Source organism: Trichosurus vulpecula, chromosome 8, assembly GCF_011100635.1.
Source record: "Trichosurus vulpecula isolate mTriVul1 chromosome 8, mTriVul1.pri, whole genome shotgun sequence".
NCBI lineage: Eukaryota > Metazoa > Chordata > Mammalia > Diprotodontia > Phalangeridae > Trichosurus > Trichosurus vulpecula.
In genome coordinates this window covers 203291771-203305761 of record NC_050580.1, presented here as the reverse complement: position 1 = coordinate 203305761, position 13991 = coordinate 203291771, and the positions used below count along the sequence as shown (strand labels likewise).

Sequence of the window (13991 nt, the reverse complement as noted above, 5' to 3'; positions counted from 1 at the left end):
TTTGGGGGGTTTGAGTTTTCTTCCACAAAATGGCTAATACAGAAATGTGTTTTACATGATTGCACATGTATAACCTATATCAGATTGCTTACTATCTCTGGGATGGGGAAGGGAGGGAGGGAAAGAATTTGGAACACAATTTTTTTTTTAAATGTTAAAAACTGTTTTCACATGTAATTGGGGGAAAAATAAAATATTATTTAGAAAAAAAGAAATGATGAGCAGGATGGTTTCAGAAAAAACCTGGGAAGACTTACATGAACTCATGCAAAATGAAGTGAACACAACCAGAAAATCATTGTTCACAGTAACAGCAATGTCGTAATAATGATCAACTGTGAAAGACTTAGCTACTCTGACCAAAACAATGACCAAGACAATTCCAAAGGCCCCATGATGAAAGATCCAATCCATCTCCAGAGAGAGAACTGATGAACTCTGAATGCAGATTGAAGCATATTTTCTTTACTTCCTCTATTTTTATTGTTTTATTTTGTTTGTGTTTTCTTTTGCAACATGGCTAATACGGAAATGTTTCACATGACCTCACATGTATAAATGAAATAAAAATTGCTTGCCTTCTTGAGGGGGGAAGGAGAGAGGAGGAGAAAATGTGGAACTCAAAATTTTAAAAAATGTGTGTCAAAATTTTTTTACATGTAATTGGGAAATATTTAGCAAAACAGTTGAAAGAAATGCTACATTTCAGTTAAAGGTGAGTGAAAATAAAGAGGTAATTTTTTCCCCTGTCCAATTTCATGATATCTACAGATCCCCTGGGGGTCCATGGACCCCACGTCAAAAAAACCTTTGCCTTAGAGGGAAAGCATTATTTGCTTTAGCTGAGTCTTAAAAGAAGCCAGGGATTCTAAGATTCTGATGTGGACAGGGAGAGCATTCCAGATATGGGGGGTGGGATGGGTGGGGAGAGGGGAGATGACAGGACAAAAACAACAAGACGGCAAATGTAGAGTTTTAGATGAAGAACGTGGAGGCCAGTACAGACAGACCACAGAGTTCAAGAAGGAGAGTAATAGATTTAAAAAGTAGAAAAATAGAAAGAGGCCAGGTGGTAAAGGGCTTTAATGCCGAGGCGCGTCCCAAAAGTCTTAGTCCCAAAAGATTCTTTGGACACCCTTTACAGAGATAGGTAGGTGGCACAATGAATACAGCATTGGGCTTGGAGTCAGGAAGACTCATATTTCTGAGTTCAAACATGGCCCCAGACACTTACTAGCTGTGTGACCCTGGGCAAGTCACTTAACATCTGCCTGCCTCAGTTTCTCCATCTGTAAAATGGGGCTACTAACAGCAGCTATCTCTCAGAGTTTTTGTGAGGATTAAATGAGACAAAATTTATGGTGCTGTACAAACCTTAAAGCATTATAAATCCTAATTGTTGTTTATTATTATATCTATTATTTATTATTTGAACAAGAGAAGAAAGAAGAAAGTTCATGGGGACGGGCGGGGCCTAGGGAAGTGCTCTGTCCTCTACACACACTCTCTTACCCAGCAGGGTGACACAGAGGAGGGTCAGGAACATCAAGACATTCTGTGATGAAAAATGTGGAAACAAGATGGACTGTATCTTTAGGAAGCGTCGGAGAAAGTGGAGGTCCAGTCGGGGCCTGAAGAGAAGGAAGACGCAGAACAAAGGTTAGCGAGCTAGAGCGTCCCCACCAAGTTTAGACTGGAAACCCGCCCGGGGGGAGATCGGACAAAGTCTGTCTAGATTGTAATGTTCAGGACCCCATGCAGGGAATTACTGATGTTGATCAGGCTAAAATGAAAGAGGGAGGGAGGGGAAGGAATAAGCAATTATATAGCGCCTACTGTGTGCCAGGCACTGTGCTAAGCGTTCTACAATTACTATATCATTCGAACCTTATAACAACTCTTAGAGATAGGTGCTGCATTTTACAGATGAGTAAACTGAGGCAGGCAGAGGTTAGGTAACTTGCCCAGGGTCACACAGCTGTGTCTGGGGCTGGATTTCAACTTAATTGATCCTGATTCCAGGCCCAGCACTCTCTCCACCGGCCTACCTAGCTGTCTTTCTTCTTGTGAAAGCTTAGGTCAGCAGCACCTCGCTAGGCTTCTCCCGACGACCTGCTCCAGGTATATAAAATACAGCAAAGTAAGGACCACACAAAAATCTGTACCCACGGATTCTCCTCTACCAATTTTTAAGTGAAAAAGCAACGATATTTTTGGACAAAATCTGTGCCCTCTACCAGGGCAGACTGGCACCTGTTCTACAGTTTAAGAGGCTGAGAGACGCCTGGATTACTGAGAGACTGTCACCCATGGTCACACAGGTAGCATGTGTCAGGAGCAGGGCCTGAGCCCAGGTTTTCCTGACTCTGAGGCTGGTTCTTTATCCACTATGTAATGCTGCTTCTCATAGCTGCCTTTAAAGTCACGAAAACTGTATTCTTCTGTTCCTAGTTCCTTTTCTTTTTTTCTTAAATAAGGCTGTTTCCTTGGCTCTGCTTACTTTGCTCCTCATCAGCTCATGACAGCTTCTCCATCTGTAGTCCTCACACACGCTGCTTCTTACAGCACAATGATATTCATTACCATGAAACGCCACCATCTGAGTTCCTTTTCACCTTCTTATAATGATGCCTTCCGAGGTCCCCTCAAGCTCTGAAATCTGTGATTTTATGACCTAGAATCCCATGAGTTTCAGGGTTTGGCAGAGAGAATAAGAAGAGGAGCCATAAGTCCTTCCTGGAACAAACCTGAGACTGAAATTGCGTTCCTTCCTTCATTACTCATTTCACGTATTCCTTACCTACCGTCTTTGAAAACCAGAAAAGAGAACCTCTTTATGCTGCCAAGTGACCTCTGGGATAGGATAGCCTTTGATCTTAGGCCTTGATGAAAGCAGTAGAAATTGATCATCTGGCCCCTGGCTATCTTCCATGGGTCTAATTTTTTTTGTCCTGTGTCACAAATAAGAAAAGGAAAAAAAAAAACTGGAAAAACTGCTATAAGAGGACGAGAGCTAAAGGATCTAGGAAGGGAGATCTGAAGAAGCCTCAAGTTCAAGACCAATGGCAAAACCCCAAACATGCCCCTGCAACCTCCCAGAGCCCAACTCCAGTCTTCTAATCTCCTTCAACCCCAAATGCTCCTCATCCACCCCACTCCAACGCTTTCTGCTTTATACTCTACACAAGGACTGGCTTGGTGATTAGGGGCAAGTCGCTTCAATTTCTCAGTGATCCAGGCATCTCTCGAAGCCTCTCAGAGAACAGGTGCCAATCAACATTGGAAGAGGAAGCTTTCCTAACTGGGAGTTTGCTAAACTAATGAAATCACTGTATGAAGCAAGTCTTGTCCTGGGTTGAATACTCTGCTGATTCAGCGTCAGCTGCTGGTACCAATTTTCTGCTGATTCAGCATCAGCGACTGTCAGTACCAAAGTCTGCAGATGGCCCCTGCCCTCTGTCTTTTTTCCTTAATTTTATTTTTTTTAAACATCAACAAATGTGAATATTTTGATAAAAACAACCCGGTTTTTTTAAAAAGAGGATTATATATGAAACCCTGAATCTCTATCATACATTTCTTTTTTCTCTGAGAGATTTCTTCCTTCTGCCAAAGTAGGTGCTGTGCTTCTCCCTCCAAATCTCAAAAGTTGTCACTTAAGAAGGTTTAGGACATGTGTACCTGGTGGCAAAGTGGATACAGAGCTGGGCCTGGAGTCAGGAGGACCTGAGTTCAAATCCATCCTCAAACGATTCCCCAGCTGAAGGTCCCTGGGCAAGTCACTTAACACCTATTTGCCTCAGTTTCCTTTTCTGTAAACTGGAATAAAAATCATACCTACCTCCCAGGGTTGTGGTGAGGCTCAAATGAGAAAATATTTGCAGTGCCTGGCACACAGTAGGTACTATATAAATGCCAGCTATTATTATTGTGTGCTCTGCCGTTCTATGGCCAAAATCCCTCCTTCATTTTGGAAGCATGTGGAGGCTTAGGAAGTAGAGAGCAGACACGGTGAACAGCCAGACGGTCCCTACTTTACTATCTAATTGGCCTTTCTCTGTTCCTACTTCCCTTTTGTTTGTTCTAGTTTATATTATGTTATATTATCTGTTACGTTTATACTTCCATCTCTAGTTTAGAGTTGGGGAAGGCAGAGCAAGTATTAACAAAGACAACTGAAACCCCCAAATAATTCATTTTAGTCGACACTTTCAGCCTGCCAAGTCCTTGGTACACCCTCCTCCTGAGGGCAGCCTGAAAAATCATTTTTCTCAAACTCACTGGTGACAGTCCAGGTTATCTGACTATCCCTTCCAAGTCCCAAACTGGAGCTGTCAGTCCCAGGAGGAGACAGGGGCTGCTCTTGGTTTTTAGAGGCATTCATTGCCAACCTAGTTTGAGGGCTCCAGCTTGGTATGGTGCAAATTGGTACAGTGTTGAATTTGGTGGCAGAGAACCAGGGTTGGAATCCTTAAGATGCTGCTCACCACCTCCATGACCTTGGGCAAAATTAAAACTCCTCTCTGGGTCTCAGTTTCCTCACTCATAAAATGAAGGAGTTGGACTAAGACAATCTCTGAGGTCTCTTCCAGCTAAGTGTCACTTCTCCTTCCTTGGCTGTCCCTCAGCCTCCCAGGAATCAGTTACTGAACATTAAAAAAATGCCCAGAAGACATAGGAGAAAGGCAGAAGTAGCGAGGCACTTGGGTAACCTACAACTTGTGAATTAAATGTCACCAACCTCTATAAGCCCAAATCTAAATCAAGGTAGTCTACTGTGTTTCTGGGGGAGAAAGCAAGCATGCAAGCAAGAAACAAAGAAAGGAAAAAAAGAAAGGAGGGAGGGAGGAATGGAGGAAGGAAGCAAGGAAGGAAGGAAGGAAAAAAGAAAGGAGGGAAGGAAAGGAAAGAGGGAGGAGGGAAGGGAGGGAGGGAGGAAGGAAAGAAAGAGAAAGGAAGGAAGGAAAGAAAGAAGAAAGGAGAGGAGAGAAAGGAAGAAATAGAAAGGAAGAAGGAAAGAAAGGAAAAGGAGAGAATGAGAGAGGAAGGAAGAAATGAAGAAAAGAGGGAGGGAAGGAAGAGGGAGAGAGGGAGGGAGGAAGAAAGAGAAGGAGAAAGGAAGAGAGGAAGTAAGAAAGAAAGTGAGAGGGAGAGAGAATGAGAGAGGATGGAAGGAAAAAAGGAAGAAAGAGAGAGGGAGAGAGAGAAGGAGGGAAGAAGAAAGGAAAGAAGGAAGGAAAGAAGGAAGGGAGGAAGGAAGGAATAACAGACATAGGGAGGAAAGGAAGAAAGGTAGGGAAAGAGGAAGGAAGAAGGAAATGGGGAGAGGGGGAGAGGCACACAGAGAGAGAACACTTATTAAATGCTTACTTGCCACAAAGCACTGCGATATTTGTAAGGTTTTCTATGCTCTATGGGGAGGTGAAGGATGTGCCATATTTGGGGGACGATCACTACAGCTACAATGTTACCCAGGGGTCTCCGGTGGACTGGGTGGTCCTTTATGGGGAAGTAACAGGAGAACATAGGCAAGAATAGCAGCATGGATAATATTAATAAGGAGTAAGGAACACCTGGGCTGGATCAGATGTGCTCAGAGGCTCCTTCCAGCTCCAGACCTACAGCTGGCCCTGCCTCGGACACTTACTGGTCCTGTGATTCTGGGAGATTTGTTGAACCTCTCAGAGTCCCAGGAAGCTCGAACTATAAATTAAAAATGATAAAGTACTGCAAATTATCGATCTGCACGGGTAGAGGGAGTTTCCTCATCACACTCCTTACATCAATTAAAAATACACACACATATATATTAAACACACACATATATATTAATAACAGCAGGCACTTATATATATTTTTAAAGTTTACAAAGCCATTTTATACCCATCTCATTGGATCCTCACAACGCACCTGTGAGGTGGGGGTGATACAGGTATTCTCACCCTCATTTTACAAAGGAAGAAGCAAATTCAAAAATTTTCCTGCCTTGCTCATGGTCACACTGCTGGTGACAGAGGTAGGATTTGAAAACAGATTTTTCTGATTCTAAGTCCATGAGAAGGCATAGAGCGTATGCAATCCATACCAGTGGAGGGAGTATACCTCGGTGTTATAATAAATCCACTTAAGTGACATCATTATGGGGCCTGTGAAAGGAATTTCTATATACAGGGGCAGCTGGGTGGTGCAGAGAATAGCGTGCTGGGTGGGCAGGAAGGAACTCAGGAAGACCTGAGTTCAAATTTGACCTTAGTTCCTTACTAGTTCTATAACTCTTGGCAAGTCACTTAACTTCTTTCTGCCTCAGTTTCCCTAACTGTAAAATGGGGATACCAATAGCACCTTGCAGGGTTATTGTGAGGATCAACTGAGATAATAACTGTTCTAGTACCTGGCACATAGTAGGTATTTTATATATATATATATATATATATATATATATATATATATATATATATATATATATACACATATATATACATATATATATATGTATATATACACATACATACATACACACACATAAGCATACATGTATGTGTGTGTGTATATATATCTCACCTTCCTCCTCTTCCCTAGTAGAATATAAGTTCCTTGAGGGCAGTAATTACTTCACTGTGGGCTCTGTGTATCCAGTGCATGAAGGCACATAGTAGGACCATAATAAATGTGGGCTGAATTGAATTTTAGGGTTTAAAAATCTGCTTCAGGACATACATATACCCTGTACTTGATGTAATAAAATACTGATTATTCCTATGAACTCATGACTTACAGTATTTTATACCTCTGGCACATATGATAATAATAATAAGTGACTGTCTAATGTTACAGGTTAAGTGAGTAAAGCCTAGAGTCCTTGTCACTACAGACCAGGCTGCTTCCAGTCGTATACTGTGTCGTGACGGTTCCTATCCTAAGATCTTTTTTGTGTGTCTACACATTCCCAAAAGGCTACACCGTAAGCTATTTGCCGGCAGGGCTTGACAGGTCTCATCCACCTGGATTCCAGGCGCATTTCAATATCTGCTCTGCCTTGGCTGGTGGAGCCTTCCCCAAGGCCCCTTCCTTATTAGTTACATATTCCTAGAATAGGTAAGGATAATAGATGAAAAGGGCTAGCCCAGGGATCCAGTCGAAAGGCCACACTTAAGGATCTAGAAGGCCACAAGTTCCCCACATCTGGGCTAGATAGTCTCCCACCCTAAACCTCCACTCACAGTTCCTCGATCAGACTAGAATCTGATCTAGGATCTGACTAGTGATTCTGCGTCGGAGGTTCTTATCCTCAGATCTGAGGACTTTTAAAATGTATTGTAATAAACGTATTTAGACATAGTAAGTTTCCTTTGTAATCCTATGTAATTTTGTCATTTTAATTTATGCATTTAAAAACATTATTCTAGGGCAGCTAGGTGGAGAGGTGGATAGAGAGCTGGCTCCGGAGTCAGGAAGACAGGAGCCGGAGCAGCTAGGTGGTGCAGTGAGTGGAGCACCAGCCCTGGAGTCAGGAGGACCTGAGTTCAAATCCAGCCTCAGACACTTAACACACCTACTAGCTGAGTGACCTTGGGCAAGTCACTTAACCCCAACTGCCTCCAAAACCAAAAACAAAGGCACTCCCACCCCCAAAAAAATCCATTATTTGGAGAAGGGGTCGTAATAGATTCCACTAGACTGCTGAAAGGGTGCTAGGGTAAGAACCTCCGGCCTAGACCAGAATTTTCCTTCCCTGGCCACTGACCCCCTAAATACGGTGTACTCCTTTATTAAAAGGTTAGCTCCTCAAGGGCAAGAACCCGACTGACCCATTTCCCCCGGGCCTAAGAGTGCCTAGCACGCAGTTGGCACCCTGTGAATGGAAACGCTTGGTGTTCAACAAATCTATCTGAGATTCCCCTTCGATTAACACGAATTTTTTCTCGGCACTCTGCTGTGAGACAGCCACAAGAAAGCAATCTCCCATCATGAATTTATTTCTGAAGGATGACGATAGTTTAAGGAACACCCCGGGGTCCGGAGACAGTCCGCCCCATCTCCTTTCCGCTTCTGTATCTACAGGCGTTATAACGACCAAAATCCTTCACAAGGACCGCTGACCCCGGGGTACTTACGGGTTTGTAAAACTTTTAGTAAGCTCATTAAGGTAATTAAGGGTTTTTTTTTAATTGTTCTTTTTAGCGAGGGTTGAGATCGTTTCTGGGTGACACTCAGTTAATCCCGCACGCTACGCCCGGAGCATTCTTCGACGTTTTGCTGGAAGCTGACCCAAGTCTAGGAACACTGGAAAGGATATTGCTTGGACTTGGGTTCGAGTGTCGGCTCTGCACTTTAACTACTGTAAGGGTAACTGAGTGCAGGGTGCAGTGCGCAGAGGGCAGCGGCTACTGCGTCCGAATTCCACCTCGGACACTTCCTTAACTGTGTGACCCTGGCACAGCCAATTCACCTCTCCGTGCCTCAGTTTCCCCATCCATAAAATGGAGGCGGTACTAGCGCCTCCTTCCAGGGTTGTTTCGAGGCTCGGAAGAGATCATGGTATAACTCTGGACTTACCCGAAAGTCCGATAGTAAAGTGTTATTATGGATGACCTTGGTCAAGCTCCCCAACTCCCCGAGCCTCAGTTTCCTCATCTGTAAAATGCAGGGACTGGACTCTGACGTGTCTTCAGCTCCCGGGGTCTGGGGGTTGTTTCTCGGGGGCTTCCACCCCTCCCCGGCGGAGCAGACCCTCCTCACTGCCTAACCTCCCGCGTCCCGAGCTGCCCTGATCCCGTACCCCCGGGCCGCCCCTCCTTTAAGGCCCGCACTCCCCGGGAGCCCGGGAGGGGAGGGGGAGCAGCTCACCGGGCGGCTGGGTCCGTGTTCCCCCGCGCTGCCCCCGGGGGCGTCATGAAGCCTGTGTAGCAGCGGAGCCCGCGCCGGCTCCTCCCGGGGCAGAGTCCCGGCCTCCCCTCGGAGCACGCGCAACCCGGCTCTCGGGACTGGGCGGGAGGGGGAGGAGCTAGAGAGGGGGGAAGGGACTGGAGGGGACGGGGAGGGGGCGTGACCGGGGCGTGGCTAGGGTGGGAGGCGGGGCCTGAGGCGTGACCATAGAGAAGGCGCTGCAGGCTAGAGAGGAGGGTCTTTGGGTCATAGAGATGCTGTTGTGGCGGTCTAGAAAACCTGGACGCGAGGGAGGAAAAGGCAAGAAAAACAAAGTGGAAAAAAAAAAAAAGCTTCAGGCTTCCCTCAGAGTTCAGAGTTCATCGGTGGATGACACTTTTCATGTGATGTGATTTAAAACATCAAAAACAAGGACAAAGGGGGTGTGTGTGAGATAAGATCTAAAACATCAAAAACGAGGACAAGATATGTGTGATGAGATTTATTTTTATTTTTAACGTTTTTATTTTTTTAATTTATTTTTAAATTTTGAGTTCCAAAGTCTCTCCAGATCCTCCCCTAACCATTGAGAAGGCAAGCAAAATGATACTCATACATTTGAAGTCTCCCAAAACATTTTCCTTAAGAAATTTCCATATTAATCATGCTAGAGGCGGGGAAAAGGCAAGAAAAAAAAAGAAAATTGGCGGGGAGAGGAATGCTTCAATTTGCACTTAGTGTTCATCAATTCTCTCTCTGGAAGTGAATAACTTTTTCCATGTGATGAGATTTCACACACACACACACACACACACACACACACACACACACACACACGGACAAAATAAGACTCTAAGACCCCCTTAACAAAAGGATTTGTTCTGAGCTATTTAGATTCCGTCACAGGGCTGCACTTGAGGACCTAGAGGGCCATGTGTGGCCTCGAGGCTGCCAGGTTCCCCACCCCAGACTGCTAAGGTGTACCAGTGACTTGTGTTTCTTCCAGACAGCCCTGATTTCATTCCTGCTCCTCCTGCTCCTTTTCCTCACAAAAGGCAAAACTGAGAAGGACAGGAAGACAGGCAGAGTCTGAAGTACCCTGCTAGCATGCCTACGTGGGCATCTTGGTGAGATGGAGAAAGGGCTATCAGGGGTGGGGAACCTATGGCCACATGTGGCCTTCTAGGTCCTTGGGTACAGCCTTTTTACTGAGTCCAGGTTTTACAGAACAAGTCCTTTTATTAAGGGGATTTGTTCTGTGAAGTTTGGATTCAGTTAAAGGGCTGCACTTGAGGACCTAGAGGGCCATGTGCAGCCTTAAGGCTGCAGGTTCCCCACCCCAGTAGGTTTTTTTCCTCCAGCAGCCTTGGAATTCCACATATACTCCTAATTTTTCTACCTCTTTAAACTTATCTTTCTTCACCTTCTGTAATGGATCTCCTTGCCCCCTTCCCTAGTTCTGAAGGTGGATGTTGCCCAAAGGATCTATCCCCTACCCTTACCTGCTCTCTCATTCCCCCTTTCCTCTCCTCTCCTCTTAATATTACCACTTCTTCCCTAGACCATTGCCAGTCATCTTGACTCTTACCACTGAACTCCAATGATTCTGTAGAAGAGAATGAGGCTCATGACTTTGTGCAGCTCTGCCTCACTTAAATCCAATTCACAAGCCAATTCACAAGACGTCACCCTCATGATGTCATTGGTCCTCTTCCAGAAAAAGGATGAACAACAGCGATCCCTTCTTTCATTGCTGAGGGAGATAATCTACCCAGCTTTGGAACTCCTGCTCTGGTACTGGGTTGCCTTGATTAGTGCGTGACGGAACAGCAATCTTAACTAGCCCCATTAGAACATGTTTCACAGCTCATCTAGCCCTTTGCCATTTGCCTTGCTGAACCTCCATGGTGCTTCTTGCTCTGAGTACAGTAATCAAATCAATACTACCACTGGTCCTCGAAATGTATTGTCCTACAGTTTATCTTTGTGACAACCTAGACTTCCCTGCTCACTATTCTCCTAGGTATATATAGTCTTCCCCAATAGAAAGTAAGCTCCTTGAGGGCAGTGTCCCAGTGTGTAGCATAGTACCATATAGTAGGTGATAAATAAATGTCTTTTCATTCAGTTGACATGCATTTATTAAGTGCTTACTATGTGCCAAGCATAGTGAACATTCACAGAATCATAGATTTAGAACTGAAAGGGACCTAGAGGTCATCAATTACAACTTATCTTAGAAATAAGGAAACAAACACTTGAGGACATTGAGTAACTTACCCATAGTCATATGTAGTAAATTATAGAATGAGAATTTGAACCCAGGCAGTCTAATTCAAAATCCTTTTTGTACTGGAAGATGTTGCCTTTGTGGCAGTGTTTTTATTATTGCTGACAAACAAAGGCAAGAGATTTAAAAGAGGAAAAAGATTTAGAAAGTGAACAGCTGGCAAGAATGGATTTGGATTTTTTTTTTGGACAGGGTTTAAAATATAGAGATGATAGGCTATAGGTTAGGGATAGAATACACCAAACAAAGCTAATTTTTTATTTTGGGCAAGTGGCTTAATCCCGATTGCCTCCAAAACAAAGGTGTGTTTGGCTGGGGGCATTATCACCATTTTACAGATGAGAAAACTAAAACCCAAAAAGATTAAGAGACCTTCTAGGTTCATATAACTACTATGTGGGATGGCTAAGGGAGTATGAGGGAAAGGATGGATGAACTAGGTACATTGCTTCAGTGTCAATGATATTTGCTAACTAATTAGATATTATTGGGTAATTAATGGGTAAGAAGGGACTGGAGGGAGGGAAAGAACTTGGAACTCAAATTTTTAAAAAATTAATGTTAAAGGGTCAGCTAGGTGGTTTAGTGGATAGAGCATCAACCCTGGAATCAGGAGAATCTGAGTTCAAATCCAGGCTCAGACACTTGCTAGCTATGTGACCCTGGGCAAGTCACTTAACCCTGATTGCCTCCAAAAACAAACAAACAAAAAAGTTAAAAATAAATAAATAAAATTTTAAAATATGTTTTAAAAAACTAATCAGATAAGAAAAAAGAAAAAGAAAAAGTCAAACATAACCATGGTCTCAAAAGCAGTATGAATGATATCAACGCCACTCAAAGTAGTCAAGATTCAGGTGATTCACAAATTGCAGTCTTCATTTCTGACCACCCTCTCTTTGCTTCCAACCCTTTTGAACTCTGGTCTTGAATTTCCAACTATTTTCAGGACATCTCTGCCTAATTATCCCTTTGGGACCTAAAATGCAACATTACAGGGGTGTTGGTATCACCATTCAAGCTGCCTCTCACTTTTTTGTGCTCTTTTTCCCTAAGTAGTTTTTCTTTGCTTTGTTCTCTTCATCAATCCTTTTCCCTTCCAATTCTGAAGTTTCACCCTCTGATTCATGGTCTATACCTTCATTTATTCCTTTAATATCTCTGTGTTCCTCATGGAATTAAAGCTTCTGAAGGATTAGGTTTGAACTTCCTCTTCTAACCAATTTGTATATTCTTTTATAGATCTTGCCTCGTTTTCTCTGTCTCTGTCTCTGTTTCTGTATCTCTCTCTCTCTCTGTCTCTCTCCTTATTCTTAGAAATATCAGTTTGTGAAAGAAGTAATATTGGATAGAAGCAGGACTATATGTTAGAAATTACCCTGTACCAAATAGTGCAGTCAACTTCTACGTTCTGCCACCTTCATAATTGTTTTTGTATTTATTGGCTGTGCCATCTTATCTCTGGGACTGCAACTCATCCCTTTCTGGGTGCCAGATGGGCTTATGTGCCCACATATCCCTTCTCTTGTTACAAAATGTTGATTGTGAAGCAATAAGTTCTGCCTGTGGAATGTAGGTGAGGAATAGAAGAGAGAAAATGCTGGTCCACCTCCCCAGATACATTTTAGTATAGGTGCCATCTTTTGTCTCAATTCTTACCTATCCCTTAGTCATTAAATGGGCTTACCTCAGACAAACTGAGACCTGGGAAAGACCTTAATTTTAAAAGGCCAAGGTCATCCACTGCATCCTGGGCCATTGCCAGTCATCCTGGCTTTTGTCTTGCCACTGGACTCTAGTAACTCTGAAGGAGAGAGTGAGGCTGATGACTTTGCTCAGCTCTGCCTCACTTAAATCCAATTCATGGGCAGATCAAGATATCTCCCTCATGATGTCATTGGTCCTCTTTGAGAATAAGGGACAAACAACAGCAAAACTAGAGGTCGTATTTCACAAAATTTTTCCTATCTGCCCTATATTTCCTCCACCTTGGAGTGACTGCAGAGTGATGACCTTGTCCTTTTAAGGGCCATGGCAAATATGGCCTCTGGTCAATGGCTAGGCAGGATCCTCTTCCAATTTAGTCATGCAGAAACCTCTTCACACTTCTAAGGGGTTAGACAAATATGGCTGCCCCTTTATAGTTAGTTTAATGCCTTATTATCTGCCTATTATTTTGGGTGATTTCAAGAGCTTATGGGCATCTAGGTGGCGCAGTGGACAAAGCACTAGGCTTGGAATCAGGAAGAGGCATCTCCATGAGTTGGAATGCAATCTCAAACGCTTACTAGCTTGTGACCCTGGGCAAATCATTTCACTCTGCTTGCCCCAGTTCCTCATCTGTAAAATGAGCTAGAGAAGGAAATGGCAAACACTCCAAGATCTTTGCCAAGAAAACCCCAAATGGGGTCACAAAGAGTCTGAAACAACTGAACAACAGCTACACAAAATAGGAAGGATGATGGAAGATTATGAACGGTATTGTCTCATTAAGCAGATTGACATAGTGGAGGGTAAAATCAGGTTTAAAAGAGCTTGTCAAGAGATCCCACCAACCAAAATCATCCCAAGGGCATTTATGGATGAAAATGGGAAGGAGAGTGGGGAATGATAAATAGAATAAAAGTGGAAAAACCTGCAAAGATTTTTTTAACAAACTCTTCATCATCTGGGGTAGTAGACCCTTCACATTTGGACTCTAATATTACACTCCCAGATATACCTGAAAAGGAGATAGAAAGCCAAACCACCACCATCACTCCCTTGACTACCACCTCCCTCCTCTAAAGGGAACAATAAAGGGAAAAGTAGCCAATTGCACATAAGAGAGATCTGT

The 13991-nt window shown here is 43.6% G+C and overlaps 1 protein-coding gene across 1 annotated transcript in view; it reads right to left on the bottom strand.

The window, feature by feature from the left end:
- Positions 1 to 8951, bottom strand: part of ABCD4 (ATP binding cassette subfamily D member 4) — a 35119-nt gene extending 26168 nt beyond the window's left edge. Inside the window, exons 1-2 of the mRNA XM_036736302.1 lie at positions 8848 to 8951; positions 1513 to 1631 (exon numbers count right to left, since the gene is read on the bottom strand). Coding sequence (XP_036592197.1) covers positions 1513 to 1631; positions 8848 to 8894 — 166 coding nt within the window. The 5' untranslated portion in view covers positions 8895 to 8951. The remainder of the gene's footprint in view (positions 1 to 1512; positions 1632 to 8847) is intronic.
- Positions 8952 to 13991: the final 5040 nt, after the last annotated feature.